We start from the raw sequence: 18,520 nt of genomic DNA on the forward strand, positions 1-18,520 counted from the left end.
TATCATCTCTGACACTGAACAAAACAAATAAATCTGTCCATTATGCACAAAAATGGTTTGTTTTAGTAATTGCTTAATATTTTCATAAATATTATTTTAACAACATTTAGGAATCTATGCCAAGAGTTTCGCTTTCCAGATATACCGTAGTAGAAAAGTTTGCTTTAAAATTCATAAAACATATCAATATCTCAATATCTGTTAGCAAAGCCATCAAATTGACATATGAATGCAGTGCATAGCTAGTTCCAAATCTTTTGACAAATTATTTTCACCGTATAAAAACTGACTAATCAAAACTGATTTTTCTGAGGAAATGTATCATTTTCACAATATTTTCATCAGAAATTATTCTTAGATTGGGACAGAACTCCTGGCGTTTGCTTACAAAAAAGATTAATGGGAAAAAAGACACAGACTGCAAGGTAGGTATCACAGAAGCCTACCTTTTGATTACTTAGATTTCAGGTCTTATGGGAGCTCAACCTTGTTCTTGAAGAGGGGAAGGGATTGAATGAATATATCCTGGCCTGACATGGAGTTGGGAAGCAGTTAGGATGGAAGTACGCTCAGTGCTGAAAAACATTCTTACGTGCTAAGGTACAGATTCAGTCATTCACATAATAGCCTGGTACTTAACGTTCACCCACATCCTCTTTAATACAGGCCACAGAAATAGCAGGGATCACTCAAGTCATCAGATCTAATCCCTAACCTGCAGGCAATTATACAACTGTGCTGCAAGGCACCTGTGGACTATGCATCTTCTATTCCCCATTCATAGCAAGTCACAAAGCCCTGTCTAGTAAGCTATATTCAACTTACAAACTTCAATAGAAAGTATCCAAAAAGCCTGAAAAAGTACAAGAAGAGCAGGAGAGAATAGGAGCATTTTTAATGTCATAATTTTCTGCAACAGTTGAGAATGCCTAGATGATAAGATATGTATATTACAGTGTCTAATGATTAGTTGTTCAGAATTTAACAGCTTTACTGGGGACACTGAGACCAAAACAGTGGAGAAATTCATCTGTAACAGAAGTCAGCTGAGCTCTTTGTGTGATTCAAGATGTGTCTGTGCTGTATTCCCTGTTTATGAAAAAAAAAGTTTAGTCTTTTTTTTTTTAAATAGTACTTGAACTTTATGACACTGTAGATGTAAGCCCACTGTTTATTGAAGATTGAATCTCTCAAATTTTAAGACCCAATTTCATCCTAATGCAAAACAGGAGAACACGCAAACTCTTGAGGTTAACATAATAAAAAATATGAAGTATAAGGTAGCAGCTTCCTTTTGGCTTCTAAATTGAATAAGATTCAATCTGACAAGGTTTTTAAAACTGAGTAAATTCAATTTGAAAAGGTTTGTAGAAAATTAAATTAAAGGCTTGTAGGAAATCACAGGTGCACCAGGTGACATATAATATGAGCTAAATGCCTACTGAAGATCTCCATGCAGTATTAAACCCATTACAGAAGCTCATATTTCCCTAGAAAGTGCCAGATGCACATAAAATGAAAACAATTTAAATGAGAAATATGAAGTTTTGCTATTACTACTAATGTTAGCAATTTAGTAAGTTTTATAGCATTATTTTTCCTCACATATCTGTTAAATCAGTATTATTTGTAAGAGGGACAGTTACTTGTATTTGTTCAATTACAGAATAATCTAAAGAGCATTTTGAAGTATAGAATTACTTAATAGAATGGAATATGTTCTATATGTCTATGCATATGTTGTCCCTGACTCAAACCTACTTGCAAAAAAAGCTGGAACTAATAGCTGCTTAACAAAGAAAACATTTGAATCGTGATAAATAATATTTGCATACAGGTTTAAAGTGCAGAGTACTTCAAATTAATTATGTTCCTTTGAATTATTGTCTTGATTTGAAAAAATGGTTTTGTCTGACAGCATGCAATCAAGTGTATAATGAGATCGTTCTAGTTGGCAATCACACCAGGATGGATGGAGCTCAGTGCTGGTCAGTATGTACACACTTTGTCAATACTTTCAGCTCTCATTTCAAAAATTGTCCAAAACTCCTGTGAATGATAAATTTTTTTCAGCTGTACTTCAAAGAATAATGATAAAAAGAAATGAATCATGAGAAAATGCTCAGCATATGTCAAGCAGCAGCCTTTTTCTCTCATTTGCAGAAAAAATGTACACTAGTCCTTTGGAAAGTGAAACTGTATGAACACATTGGACAGGTGGAAACCTGTATGTAATATGACAATGAATTGTTCACGTGGTATCAGTCATCCCCATGTGCTTAACTTCAGAAACGACAGAGTATTTTTAATAACATTCTATTGTAAGGATGTTATCAGAGATGTTATCCAGAGGAGAATATGATGGGAAGCAATTATCTTAATTATATACTAAAAACCTCTTAGAAGGATGATAAGGTTGTAAAGGAAAGTACATTAAACCTGGAATATGTAAGAATTAAAGTGGCTTAATTCAGCCTCCTGTGCACATGCATTCTGAAGAAGTCTTTAATTATGATTATAATGCCTTTTATTCCCCCACAAAAACCTCTGCTTCATCAAGGACATATGTGGGGGAAATGGACACTGCAGCAAACCAATTTGTGTACATTACTCCATAAAAGTGGAAGAAAAATGATATTATTTTTTTAAAAAAGCACAGACATGAAATATTTTCCTTAAGTATCAAACAACTCACGTGAAAATATGTTTCCATTCAAAGGGAATGATGAATGAGAGCTACTAATGCTAAATTTTTTTGTTCAACAGATCTATCTAATTTATATCTGAAAGTTTATAAAGATCTGGTAGGAAGTATGCATGAATGGTGCTGTTTCTTAATAGGATTTGGATACTGGTAATGTTTGAGGAGATTAAAAAGAAACTAATGGAAGAAGCTTAGTAGTTACAGGCTTTCAACTCTGTATCAGGAATACAGAATAGATTATATGGACCATCATTAGCAATAAATTAAAGGGGCATAGATCATGCAAATTAGCATAGCTTCAGAGAAACCCTATCCTGTTAACTAACCTGTTTTTTAAATGAAATTATGTTTGTTTAATATAAGTAAATAGAGTTAGTCTGACATTTCCTTTTTAATACATTTGGGTTAATATTATATTTGGATTATTAAAATTTAGTAATGTGGTCTATGTTTGCAAATTAGGTAATTAGAAAAAGTTAGTACTAGTTGCAGAAGTATATGCTTGAGAAGCATCTACAGTACATCAAACTCACTTGCTCTTACTTTTCAATCTACTCACACTGAAAATATAAAAGTAACACTTTTATCTATCTTTACTGGAAGGGTCAACAAGTCTCTCTAAACTTCATTTATCTCAATTTTTAACACAGTGTTTTGAAGTTAAGAGTCTCTCACTTGAGTGGTGGGGAAAGTTCTCTTATTGTCTAGTAAGGAAATTCTATGACAACAGAAGTTTGCCCACATACAAAATTGCTCTAATGTTTAAAACATATAATAACAAAGGAAATGATGTATAGAGAAACCTTTGGCTGTATCTGGTGAATTGGAGGACTGCTTAGAGTGGATGTAGACAGGGGATGAAAAATTTTTGAAATATTTTACTATTCTATTTGTATTGGGTATTTTATTAACACGGTAAAGTGCAGAGTTTTGTACTTGGGCTGGAGGAATCCCAGGCATTCATAGAAACTGGAAGGAGCAGTTCTTGAGAGCAGCCCTGTGGAGAAGGACCTGGGGGTCTTGATAGATGAAAGACTTAACATGAGCCAGCAGTGTGGCCTTGCAGCTCGGAAGACAAATGGTATCCTGGGCTCCATCAAAAGAAGGGTGGCCAGCAGGGACAGGGAGGTGATTGTCCCCCTCTACTCTGCTCTTGTGAGGCCCCATCTGGAATACTGCATCCAGGTCTGGAGCCCCCAGTACAAGAAAGACAGGGAGCTGTTGGAGAGGGTCCAGAGGAAAGCCACAAAGATGATCAGGGGACTGGAGCACCTCCCCTACAAAGACAGGCTGAGGGAGCCGGGCTTGTTCAGCCTGGAGAAAAGAAGGCTGTGGGGTGACCTCATTGCAGCCTTTCAGTACCTGGGAGCCTACAAACAGGACGGGAATCAACTCTTTGAAAGGGTTGATAACTGCAGGACAAGGGGAAATGGTTTTAAGTTGAAGGAGGGGAGATTTAGGTTGGATGTCAGGGGGAAATTCTTTTCTGTGAGAGTGGTGAGATGTTGGAACAGGCTGGCCAGAAAGGCTGTGGATGCCCTGTCCCTGGAAGTGATCAAGGCCAGATTGGATGGGGTCCTGGGCAGCCTGGTCTAGTATGAAATGTGGAGGTTGGTGGCCCTGCATGTAGCAGGGGGGTTGAAGATTCATGATCCTGATGTCCCTTCCAACCCTGGCCATTCTGTGATTCTGTGATTAATACATCTACAACTTGACTTACACCCTAAAGAAACTAATTTAATTTTTCACTTGATCACTTTGATGAAGTAAGAATTAACTTCTCAGGAGAATTTTCAGGCTGTCTCACTCACCTACCAAAAACTATCCAGGAGTAAAGTGGGTCACAGCTTTCACATCCTGTCAGAATGCAATTTCAGCGAAGTGGGTAACTGGGCAGAAATCAGAGATGCACACCACACTGGTGTCACCTCTGCATAGCTCTTATTCATCACTGCTGAAAATGTATAGCTAATGGTGATGAACGCTGAAAAATAGCGTTTTGTAGCTGAGAATGTGCTCTATCAAATAGTGTCATTGTGCTCTGCATGTGTTGTAGTTTCCACAGAAATAAATAGAAGGCATTACCTTCCGAGTGACCTATGTAGACATCAACATAGGACCAGAAACACAGATGAACTTTGCTTCTTTAAAAGATGTAGTAGTAAAAAAGTGAATATGAAGCACCCTAACAGTACTCCAAGGATTATGATAAGAAAAACATAAAAGAATACAAAAATGTTATTAGGATGAAACAGAACTCCTGAGCTGACTGAATTTTGAGGTTTTTTATGGAGAAAATAAAAAGTACTAATATCAATTGGTTTTTTACGCAAACAAAAATATCACGAATATCATGAAAGATAGAAGAAAACTAGTGCTTGCCAGAAAGTGTTTCAAAAAAAGCTTGTAATACCGTGAAGGTCACAATAAAATTGTACTCTAATGGAACATTATTCAGTTGCATCCATCTCTCTTTCTCTTCAGTAAATATAGAACTTCTTGGATCCTGAAAAAGTTAGACAGAAGATATTGATACTATTGTTCCTATGTCCAAACACAATCAAACAGGATAAGAGGCTAAAAAAATCTTTCTAACTTCAGAATAACTCCCTCAAAGTAAATGGAGATGATTTAAGATGAAGAATGTAATTCAGTAATTGAAATTGCATCTTTGTGGCATTATAAAAATATTGTAAAAATATTTTCTGAAAGGTTCTTAAAACATATTTGCATGGATGAAAAAAAACAAAATGGATTATAAAAGAATTATTATATATTTTGTTCTTTAATCAGCACTCTCTAACATTTACTAAAATGTCGTGTGAAATTAATTGCAAACATATGCTGGTGCATTAGATGAAAATGCTTTGGATCAGAATTGGGCAGTCTGTACTGTGGCAGTAGAAATGACAAATACGAAATGTGTCATCACTGAAACTCAGTCAGGAGAAGGTTAGTACAGTTTTCAATACACTTCGTTCTAGTAAAAATTTACATCTTGAAGCTCTGAATGTGATCTTTATATCTTCATAAATTAATCTGTTAAATAAATTGAGAAGTTCTGTACCATAGCCAAATTCTCTCCATATGGCTCAGATATACAGGTTAAGTGAAGAAAAATAAGAGTAGAGAAAAGATATATGCAGATCTTACACTATGGTTGGGCATTAAATGCTACTATGAATAAGTCAATGACTCAAAAATACAGTTTATGAAAATTTCTCATAATTTTCAATTTTCACTTTTAATGCAAATTTGACTCATAATTGGCTAAAACAGGAAAAATAATTTTTTTTTCAACTGGACTAAATATAACATTTAATTATTAAAAAGTATCTTTTTTTTGTTTCATCTATTTCAGATCTTTTTATAACTCTTATAGCTTCACTTTCCTATTCTTACCCAAAGAACGGGAGAGTTATGAGGACACGGTGTGTAAAAATTATCATCCAGATTTCAACAGAAGTCAATACTGGAAACGGAAACAGATGCATATAGATAGAAGTAAGGCAAAACAACGTAACTATTCTGTGATACAGAGAACATTCATAGAAGACCTCACACAACACTTTTACCACCAACTGGAGTCCTCTAGCCACCATAGCAAGAGTGTATCTGTAGACATGCATGTGTCAGATCAGGCAAAATTTTTCATGCCAACTTTTCCATGCCACAGTTACTCTGATTCATAAGAGACTGCATTCCTTATCATGCTCTTCCCTCTACAAAGCTAAAACAATCTTTATAATTGAGAGTATGTATCCTGATAGACTGTAGTCATTTATGCATACTGTATTCTGCTATCTCTGGTTTTAAAAGCATATTTAAATGAAAGACAGGTCTAATAGCAAGCATTCTGCTTGAGGTAGTTTGGGTAAGTGGACTTAAAAAAGGTTAGTGCATGATCTTTTAGATGCATTAATTTCAAAGTTATGATGTATGGATGACTCATGTTAGTCCCTTTTATTGCCATTCCATAGAACAGACTGAATGGCAAGCAGGCGATTTTATACGTTTTGCAGGAGAAAGGTTGCTTCCTATGGCCACTTTGCACTGGTTGCCATGCAGCTAGAAAATAAGTGTGTAAAAGTGAAGGCATACATTACACAAGAAACAATGTGTTTGTTAAGTCTCATTCTGGAGAATTGAAAGGTCCAAACAATCAGAACAGGTGCTGTGAAGATTTGTTGCTGAACAAATCAGAACTGATGACCTGACAAACATCAATTTTCCAAGCCAAGGATTTGATGACTTAGAAAACTGTGTAGAAGATTCATATTTTAATTTTTATAACAGTGCTATCACATCCAGGGTATTTTTTGATTCAGGTCTCTGAAGAGGAGTCCCCTAGCTATCTGTATGAGCTTGCTGATACTGTTATACAGCAAATGCAAGAATGAAAGCAGAGGTGAGCAGACACACTGGCTGCAGATTTTCAGATTCACCATAGTGGCAGAAGGGGGAAGTCAGGCTGAGAAAACAAAAAGAAACCCTTATGTTACAGTAAATAGGACAGCCTGGGGACAGTTAATACATTGTGACAATTCAATGATAAGAATTGGTTTATGAGACTACAAGAATAAGATGGCATTAATTACAGATTTATTATATTGCATGGTCCATCTTACAAACTATTGGCATTTAAGTGCAAACCAAGTAATTTTCCTAAGTATCACAAACATCATGATTGACAACAGCAGAATTTATCCAAAATACATTGAGACGGGTAGATGACCAGAATGCCCTTTATGAATGCACTTCCTTTCTGTTTCAGCTCCTTGCCTTGTGTTTGCCTGCTGCAGGCTAGTCTCTCTCACATCTGAGGACATTTTCATCCCCTTGACAGAAGCTCTATCTTAGATGCAACTGGGTAGGGATGTACCAGAGCTATCTTTAAAACTGCTGACTGGGGAACCCTTGACGATGCAGTGGCTGAGAGCTCAGCATAAATGAAGCACCTAAGTATTTAACTTACTTCTCAAGTGGATTTCGCAACCCACACTGAGTTCTGCATTGCTGCAGCTGAACTATTTCCAGAGTTAAAGACGGCTCAGTAAGGCCTGCTCAACTTGCAGGTTCTGTTAGGTATCTGGTAAAAGTAGGTCCCTGAACTAGAACTCCCTCATCTGAGGAAGGTTTTCATGCAGTATACGGATAGTAATGTCTTTTTCAGTTACCAAGATGCTGCATAGAAACCTCTGTTAATCTACATGGCTGAACTGACTCCCCAAATGAGGTTGCTTTTTACCAACTTCACAAAAAAAATAAAGTGTGAAAATTCCTCCCTATTTCATAATGATACTCAATGAGACCTAAGAATGATTTAAGTAGTACTGAATATCAGTCATTATTATTACAAATTTAGCACATAGACTGCCACTCAGACCTTTGGGTACCTTCTGCAGTAAAAATTACAGAGGCAGACTGGAAGAGATTTGAACATATATGGTCACACTAAATCCAGTGAAAAAATTACTTTTTTTCTTTTTTAATATAGCCCATATTTCATTTCATCCAATATTTCTGCTAAATAAAGTGGAAATGACACCCAGAGGCTTAGGAATAGATGATGGTATAGCATCCAAGGGTATAAGCTAAGGCTATAAGTCTTCCACAGTACAGGTCCAAATACAGCATGGCCTGACTGATAAAAAAACAATACTGCATTCATAAGGATACTTGATGAAGTCTACTTTAGCATTAGAATTATCCAGTGCCCTGAGATTCAGACATTTATTAAGATTTTACACCTATCCAAGATGATGAATTTGTTGCTAATAGTTCACAAAATTTAATTACATCTGTAAGATCAAAAGGGCAATATTAATGTGTGCCTTATGAACTAATAAAATTTTATGGTTATTTTTCAAGGTTAAATATTCCCTGTGCATTTTTTTTTCCTCTGAAGATTAGAATGAGTGGAATAAATGTCTAGTTTAAGAAATGCTGATACTGCTCAGGAATAGCTTCACAGAAATATTAGCAAGATTGATCTGTGAATCAATTTATTCTGTGAAGCTGATTTTTTGAGATCTATTGTCATGGTTTCATGATTTTTCATTATCGGTATTCCACATCATAACATCATGCAATGCACTGGGGGTTTGACTGCTGATGCTCAAGTTCCGGGTGCCTGTCCAGAGGAGAAGAGCAGCTACGTTCCCCGAGGGGCGTTTGCGGTCAGCGAGGAGATATACTCCCGGCAAGGTCACCTGATGCTCTCTTCTTTGCCTGCGCTGCTTCGCTTGCGCTTCTCTGCCTGCGCTGCTTCGCTTGCGCTTCTCTGCCTGCGCTTCTCGCCTGCGCTTCTCTGCCTGCGCTTCTCATCTCAGCGTTGTGGTAAGGCCGATCCACTATCAATTTCACATTCTCTCTCCTTATAAAATTCTGTTGATACCATATTTAGTAAATTACTTTGTTTTACCTCAGATTGTTGCCACTGTTTTCAATTATTTCGGGGTCCCTTATTTTCTTTTTTTTCCCGGGGGCGCGGATCCGCGGATCCCTCCGCCCTTCTAGTCACGGAACCGGGCCGAACCAGCCCGTAAACCGTTGACATCTATTTACAAAATCTTAAATGCAAATTTATATTTTACTTAGCAGAAAAAAAGTTCAATACTTCAGATTATTCCTATCAAGTCTTAACTGCTAGCTCAAAAGTAGAGAAACTGTGGCAGAGATTCTATCACACACTGCCAACCTTGTTCTATCAATCTACTGCAGAAACAGAGAACAACTCTACATGAATTTAAACACATGGGCAGTCTTTTTTTTTCTCTTAGACAATCCTAATGTGAAGCCATTGTTTTAGCTGTCAGCATAAACCAAAAATAAAACTGTTCTTACGATGTAAACCTAATTTATGGCAAGCAATCAGACAGAAAATGCAAGATTTCAGAAATGGAAGTAACAAACCATTTCTTTTCTCTCCTGTTTTATTCTCTATACCTAACAATCATTTGCCATTTGGTCCATGGAGTACTATTCTCTACTAGTTCAGGAATAACATTCGGGAAATTTAAAATAATACAGAGAACTACAGACCAGTCTCTCATTTTCCTCAGAAGATCAGAGAGAGCTGGTAAGTTGAGTACTCCCAGCCTGTCAGGAATTTACTGGCAGGGCAGATAATAGTTACAACATGCAGCTCTGCAGCTAGAAAGGCCAGCCAAAATGACCTTTGCTCTCAGTAAAGCGAAGGAGAACTCAATGACTGAGTTCAGCCAGTCACACTGGCAAGAGGTAGTAATGCCCCAGACAGTGGGGAGAGTTCATCAAAGCATCCACCCGCCTGGGGAAAGGAGACTGACACATGCAATTTTATGTTCAAAAATGCTGCTTCATGCTCTAAAATGAACACGTGACATAGTACAGCAGTTTGAAAAAAAAAAAAAAAAGAGCATTATCGAAGTCAGCAACTCTCAGTGAGACAAAAATAGGGAAATTCAGGGTAAAAAAGGAATGCAAATTAGATCCTTGTTTTAAACGAGTGATCTCTGTAATCATACATAACTTATTCAAGCAATAAATGTGCATGTACTAAAGTGGCAGGCTGACATTCGCATACGATTATGCATATTATTAAATAACTTAAAACTGTGAGTGATACGGCTGATTTCATTTAGGTCATCTCTAGTGTAAGATAACAGCCAACATGATTACAGATACAACTTACAAGCCATGCCAGTTAGATAATTACTGTATTTATAGCTTAAAATAAAATTACATTTCGGGATCTGCTCACCTATACAGCCAAATGTTCTTCCAAATAAAATGCCATGAAAAAGATCATAAAGGTATATGGGAAAAATGAAGACAGAAAGAATTACCGTACATTTTTATTGCTAGCTTGACCCTGTTAGATATTACAGAGGTGATGGGTACCCTCACAACTTCTTTGATTATTCTCTGGGCATCTGACACAGTTTATTTTTAACCATACATACATATTTTCATATTATGGTTTAAAAATGTCCCTTTTTTGCATCTGGTTTTTATTTTGATTTTAATGGACTTACTATGCCTTTGAAAAATGTCTGTGTTCACTAGACTGCACATTTCTGCAGCCTGGTGTTTTAACTAATGAAAAATCTATCAGCATTTTTTCATGCTAATTACAGTGGAAAGCTCTGCAGTCGAGCCCCTTTACTATGGAAGAAGATAATGAACGCCCTCGGCCAATTTATGGGGCTGTGGCAATGTATAGCAATCTTCCCATCACAGTAAGTATGTTTATGGTGATTAATCTAGCACTGAAATCTGAAAAACAAGGATAATCTGACATTTTCTTTTTATACTGAATGACAAATGATAACATTGTTAAGGACTGTTCTGTACAATCTGCTAATTTTTTATATAATGAAAGCCAAAAAATCAGCAAAGTAAAGTTTCAGTTACATGAGTAGGAATACTGATGTTTGGGTCAGATTCTAGTCTGTTTGGTGCACCTACACTATAAGGATGTTATCCCTGGGTCTTCCAAATAAAATGCCATGGAAAAGATCATAAAGGTATATGGGTAGCATGTTATTCCATGCTACTCTTCGATCATTGTTCGTAACAAAGATCCCCTCAAGCCTGTTACTGCCCAAGTGTTTTGAAGAGGTAGGAGTCATGCTCCACTCTACCTCAGATGGTAGAATCTAAAGCTGTGGCTTGATTTTTGGCCCTTATGTACTATGTCTGATATAGATCTCTCACTCCTTCAATTCCAATTCACCAGTGAAATCAAGAAGGTGCTTCCACTTAAGCAGAAAAGCAGAATATATAATGCAATGTTAGTCAATAATCATCTGTCATTCTTGTGTATTTCCCAAATCATGATTCATAATCATGATAACAAAAATCAAAAAGTCAACAGCCCATTTCAAATAGGTCTGTGTTGTTGAGAACTCTCATTTGTCAAAGCACTCTCCCCATACAATTACTTTCAGTGAAACTATTACATTCTGAAATTTCTGTGCCAGGTGGTGACTAATGAAGAGTTCATACAAGGGTAAGGGAAGAGAGCATTTAATTTTGGAGAACAGAGTAAACAGAGTCCTTATAGATATCATTAATCTGACTCAGAGTAATGTTATTGTTTTATAATCACTGTGCCTCATTGCTGTTCAAACCTGTGTAATACAAATAGCAGTCTGCCAAACAGAAAAGATATTTCAGTATCTATTAATTTTTCTATCAATTCTTTTTCAGTGTTTCATTTTCCAAAAGGGAGCAGATCTTCCCTTATGTAACATGGAATCATGGAGTACTTTAAATTTTGAAGTACTTGTATAATGTTGTTGCTAAGCACTTCATTAAGAAACAGAAATTAAGTTGGTAGATAGCTTACTGCAAATAACTGGGCTTAAAAAAATTCTATTTTTAATGTTTTTTTTTTTTTTTTGCAGTCTTTGTCTATTTATCTATAAAATTATTTAAACCTCTGCTTTATCTTCTCTCCTACAGAATTTTGATATTAATCTTTATTCTGATATTAAGCTTTTATGGTTGTTTGATGAAAGCCATAATCATGCTGAGATAAGTAAATACAGTATTTGATTCTTAAAAATATAAGCAGGTGACATTCTATGCCTACTGCATTACACTTACACCAAAGACTAGGTAAAAAATTATTTGGTGAGTTACCTGGTCTTGAGGAAGATACTCTTGCTATCTCTAAAGAACAAGGCTTTTTGGTCACTGCTATGTCTATCAAATCACAAAGACTGCTGTCATTTTCTGAAGGAACTGCATCCAGAGGTACAGAGGGTATACCTTCCAATGCATAACCTCTCTTCTTTGAATAAGATTCCTGAAATGCAAAAGAATAATTAGGTAAGAGAGAGAATTCTCAGGTGACGGTAAAAGAACCAGGTTCGGTAACTGGCTAGCAGGACTTACCATTCAACAAGTTAAATGTCACGTTCTGCCAAAATACAAATTTTAACAGACTGGAATGATTATTTGCTTGCTTGAACAATGATAACATTTCTTTTTGTTTGTTTAAATGTTATTTTATTTGTAACAAAGTACATGTATATATAAATAAATACCTTTATTCACAAAAAGCTGTATTTTGATGGCAAAATCCCAGGATATAAAGATGAATTACTTCTGTATACTTGAATGAGCAGCAACAATGACACAAAGTCTCTTAACATTTATACATAGAAAGTATCCCCACCATTAGGAAATGTTGAGGAAGGGAAAAAAAGACATTAGCCAGAAGATTCAGTGGTATACTGAACTGTCCCATCAAGCAGACTGCCTGTGCTTTAGAACATTAAGAATATACTATCAAGTCTCAACAGCATTAGTGGACTTGTGACTTCTTTTTTATCACAGAAGAAAGGAATTGTATAGACAAAGACATAATCCTAAATATATAGGACATATGGATGACTGGAAATGTCAAGGACTGTACATAAATCAAGTATCATACAATAAAATAGATACATAAAAGTGGAGAGGTTACTGGGAAAATGGTTGGAATGTAAACCACTGACAAATAAATTCTTATGAACTCACTCCATAAAAAAGTAAATGTGACAATAGTACACCAAGCAGAACTTTAAGTTTGAATCAAAATAAAGTTAATAATTACATCATCTGGAATTCTATCTAATGAAAACTAACTGAAGATGTTAAGCATTAATTAGAAAGAGTGCATGTAGCAAAAAGGACAAACAGAAAGATCTCATTGCTGGAAGAAAGAAACATACTCTTCTGGTTGCTGTAACGTGACGTGCACTTCATTTTGTAGGCACTGAGCATACTCGAGAAATTTTTTAGCTGTTAACCAATCCATGTTAAATGTTAGCAGATTACATAAAATCATCTTAAAGTATCAGGCATCAAGTAATGTGATTTTATTTTCTAAGACTGAAAGCTTCAGCAATCTTCTCAATAATATCAGTTCTGTTGTCTCACCTCACCCACTGCAACGTGCAGGAATTCTACAATAACTCTACTACATATGTCCTAGATATTTCATCTCTACCAAAAAATCTCTTAAAGAAATACAATTCCATTATAGTTGAGTAATCTTTACTTCTGAAATCAAAGTAATCTGATTTTAATTTTAAAAAATTAGAGATAATTCAATCTCAAATTTCTGTAAAAAGTTCAAGATTACAAATATAACTGAGTACCCACTATCAGGAACTAAGAATTAGTTCTTATTTGAAATTAAAATTTCTAAAGGTAATATACTGTGCTCAGTACATTCAAATAAGTATTTAGTTGAAAAGATAAGATGTATACTCCACAGAATGAAGAGAAAAAGAGAGAAAGGTTGAAAGTGTGTGAGTCACTGGGAAAGTATAAGAGCCGTCCATCCTATTACAATATAAATTAGATTATAATATAATAAACAGCAATATGAGGCTCAAGTTGCAGGTAACACACCAGGGAAACACCATGCCTTTTACTCAAAGGCCTCTGGCAAACTGGGTCTCTTCTGAAAATACTGAAAATAGTCTAATGTATCTCATTTGTAATTAAAAGCACAGAAAAGACTAGAAAACAGAAAGGGAAAGAAAAAGGATTGTGACTGTTGGCCAGCAGGACTGAACTTGCTTATAAAAATATATATACGGTGATTGCAAGTGATGATATATATGTAGGTTGCTCCTAAAGTAACGCCTTCTATTTATTTCCATGGAAACTACAACAGATACAAAAAGTGCAATAACATTACTTGATTCAGTAAATTCTCAGCTACAAAATACTATTTTTCAACATAGTCACCACCATTAGCTGTGCATTTGGGCCAGCAATGAACACAAGCCTGCATGCTGCACTACTAAAAATCTACACGAGTGGGGGTGACCCACTGTTGCCACTGCTGAAACCCACAACCCCACTCTTCTCACTTCCACTATTTGGTCTCCATAAATGTTCAGCAAGTGTCAGTGAATGTCAATGGATGCCATTTTTTCTGCATGGAGAAATTCAGTTCCACACCTTAGCTTTATATGTACTTCCATGTCAGACACCATTCTGTAAGACTGCTACTGTACTGTCAAGTATTCCATGGCGACAAAATGTAACAGAATATTGTTGGGAGGGCTCAAACCTCTAATGCCATACCACCAACATCTGACTCTCACATTTCAGGCCAACATAATAAAATAGGAGGTATTATTTTTGAAGCAGCCCTCATATAAGTGAAAACAGCATTCCATACCAAGGGTGTATCTTCAAAAATTACAAGATTTTGAGTTAGGCCTTTTCTCCAAGTTTCTGGCAAGCTTTACCTTCTAGATTCTCTTACTTTTCTTACAAGAATGAGTTGACCTCTTGGAGTCTAGGCTATTTACATTTGAAGGCTACACTCAATCCTGTTATTTAAAAACTTACCACATCTCAATTTACATAAGCCTCAATATCAATAAATTATGCCAGTAAATATTAACTGCCATCACAACTTATGTGAAACACCTAGTGAGAATCAAATAGATTAGAAAAAAATTATTTTAGGCTTGAGTTATTTTTTTTTAAGAAAATATGTGGAATGTTTTCCCTAAGAGTGTTTATACTTTAAAAGGTAATTTAAGAACACTGGTCTAGAAGGAGTTTAACTAGTGGCCAATTTCAATGATCTTATTGTCAGATAATTCAGAAAACTTTAAGGTTGTATCACTAATTAGCTGCAAACAGACATAGACTTGAGGTATGATACACAGGCTTTCCTTTTTTTCTTGAAAACCTTTAATGGAAAAAGTATTTTAATAAAGGTACAAAAGAAGAATGTGATTTATCTGCCACTTGTAGATATCTTCTTTTATATAAGGAGTGATGAACTTCCATCAAATTCTAACTCTTAGAATTTATTCCACAATAGTAGGCTAAATTCAACCTGGCCAATATTTCAGAGATTACTATGATACTTCTACTAAAATACCTTGGAGTGTTATTGATCCTAAATACACTGCCAGCCTAAAGCTAGCATGAAACTGAGCAATGAATGCATTTACCATGTTTGTTATTTCTCAGTGTTTATGAACTGTAATACACTGTTCTCAAATCGGGACAGTTCATACGTCCCACAGTTCCTGATAAGTCACAAAGCCTGCTGAGATGAATCAGGAATTCTTTCAAGAAAGAAGTCCTAAAGAGGCTTTCTGATCAATGAATGAAGATTGGGATATTTTTTGGACACATGAGGTGGTGAGGAGAAGGCCTGAACTGCAGCAATGTTGTGTGAGTTTGTCATGATAACATACTGAGAATAAATCACTGAAAATATTTCCTGTGTCATTGTAACTTACAACCACAACTAGATAGTGAAATATTTATTTTGACTTATTCTGTATTGAAACAAAGCGGTAATAGTACTGCAATTTTATGGCTATAAAAATTCTCTTTATCTATTTCAAATAATTTAACCAAAGCCATTTGTATAGTATCGTGTAATTAAAATCATTTTTCATGAATCAAACTATGATGAATGTTCCTTGTTATGACAGCTAGAAACATTTGGATATGTAATTTGTCACAGAATAGATAATAAGGTTCACTCCATGATATATTACAAAATTTGGAAAATCCTCAGTAATCTCATTTAAGGGTTATGACATTGGAGAATCTACTCTGGTTGCACAAAGTATTAAAAATACAGCTTTTAAAAGTAGTCTTGTTTACCCTTTTTGCAACCATCTGAAATCATGGCTTTGCTGTTGTAATACTACTAAATGTTATCCAAAAGAATTTTTTCTGACCAGTACCTGGAACAGCTCTTGTGATAAAGTTTCAGTAAGTTATCCCAAGAGCTGATAAAAATGTTTATTAAAAAAAAAGAGAGGTTTGTTTTCCTGTATATTCATATTGTTAGAAATGTAAAATAAAGACACATTATTTTTTCAGAAACCATTCACAAAAGTTGAATTTTCTTTTTCAAATTTTTGTTCAAGAAAAAAAATGAGCATTCTTATCGATATGGCACAATTAGTGCGATAGTAGTGTAGCTTTATCCTCTCCTTTCAGTTGTGTATTTTCATGTATCTTGCTTAAAAACTAAAATTTCATATGAAAAGTCTGCTAATGTCAATCCTTAAGAGCTGAAGAGTCTTACAAAGTTTCACAATATAAAATTAGCTAATGTAGCCCAAATTACAAATGTCTGAAAAGATGGGTACATTGTGAGCATAATGAATGCAGTGTTAACCTCACAGCGGGAGCATATCACTGTATTTTATGGAGAATTTTCATAATTTTCTCTGGCAGATATTCAGAATTTCAAATGAAGCTAGATTGTTGTAGTCATGCAACACATTTTCCTATGCATGCGACATCCAGGCCATGAAAGAGAGTAGATGATTCCTCTAATAAATAACTGACTATGACAAAGAATGTACTGCAAGTCTAAATAATTTCATTTATGCAAATGCTAATGGCTGTGTGTGACAATGTAGCATAATGCAGTAACTGGTTTAATGAATGAGTCTTAGTTTAGCTGAACAAAATGCAATTAAAAACTAGAAAGAAATTTCCAGGTTAAATATCCTTCCATTTTTTCCACTGTTTTTTTCATGAACAATGTTAAACAAAACTGTTTACAAAAAATACAGCTTGCCTGTATATCAAGCTATAGTGAAATGCCCACGTAAAATGAAGGTTATTATATTAAACAGATAAAATGAGTCTAAATCTCAGCTCCATGGAAACAATGCTTCTCTGCAAGTTGCTTAGCTCTTATGCTTAGGTTTTAAACTCTCTCTCTCTCTCACACACACACACACACAAAAGCACTTAGCTCAAATTTCTATAAATTTAGGGAAATCAGGATAGAAAAAAATAAACATTTATACATTGTTAAGTATGATAATAAAAACAATTCTTTAGTCTTTGTCAAGTATTCCAATATCATTTCATCATCTCATAGGTAGACCTTCATATATGAAGGAAGGCCCAAAAAAAGGTTTTATTTTCATACACCACTTTCTGCATTAAGTGATAGAATAAATCATTAGAAAGTGAGGAGCTGTGGTGATGCATCAGAAGATGAATGAAGATAATTTCACAATTACAAGAGGTAAGTAAGTTTCAAAGTTCAAAGCACACGGAAGGTACAGGAGGAAGGCTCTTCTGGCACTGTGGTCAGAAGAAGAAAGAAACAGCTTTCCACATTACTAGAGATCAATAAATGCATTTATACTTTTGTCAGGCTCTGAGTTTAATTTCGTAACAGTCCTAAAATTTGAAGGTAGCTATGAAGATACATTTTACACAATACATATTTCTCAATTTGTTATATAATCAGACCTTTTCGATAAAAACGAAGAGAGTTTTCCAGAGGTTGGTTAGTTTTTGTTTTGCTTTCCTTTTAAGAAAAGGATTGCAACACAAAAGAAAAGAATTTACTGGGAGAGTGCTAGACTTCCTGACTTACAAAAATGTCAGTAGTTTGCAGTCAAAAATTGACAGATTGATTATCAGAATCACATGATTTTTTTTTTTCTTAAAGTCACCATTAAATTGCCTTCCCCAAGGGGAATAAAATAAATGTTTTCTTCTTTAATGTTTTCAGATGTGCCTGAGAAAGAGTAGGTGTGAAATATGCAATTAAAGAGTGAATAAGAATTCAGAATTCTGCCTTTAGACAAGACAGTGAACTCTTCACCCTTTTGCCAGCATGCTTTCCACAGCTGAAAGATCCATGGACTCAGTCCAGCTCTGAAGAAAATTTTGTCTTCTGCCCAATCAAAACTTTACTAAGGATTAAGCAATACAGCAAAAATGTTATGAAACTCCCTTCAATCACTACCTTGTGTTAAGCAGACAGGTTGGAATCTTCTCAGATTTTATAAATTAGTTCCTGTTAATTATAGT

At 35.2% G+C, this 18,520-nt stretch overlaps 1 protein-coding gene across 1 annotated transcript in view; it reads right to left on the reverse strand.

Annotated features, from left to right (window-relative positions):
• Positions 1-18,520, reverse strand: part of ANKS1B (ankyrin repeat and sterile alpha motif domain containing 1B) — a 407,884-nt gene that overhangs the window by 279,527 nt on the left and 109,837 nt on the right. Inside the window, exon 10 of the mRNA XM_031552160.1 lies at positions 12,335-12,500. Within this exon, the coding sequence (XP_031408020.1) occupies positions 12,335-12,500 (166 nt within the window). The remainder of the gene's footprint in view (positions 1-12,334; positions 12,501-18,520) is intronic.

This window comes from Meleagris gallopavo, chromosome 1, assembly GCF_000146605.3.
Source record: "Meleagris gallopavo isolate NT-WF06-2002-E0010 breed Aviagen turkey brand Nicholas breeding stock chromosome 1, Turkey_5.1, whole genome shotgun sequence".
NCBI classification, from domain to species: Eukaryota; Metazoa; Chordata; class Aves; order Galliformes; family Phasianidae; genus Meleagris; species Meleagris gallopavo.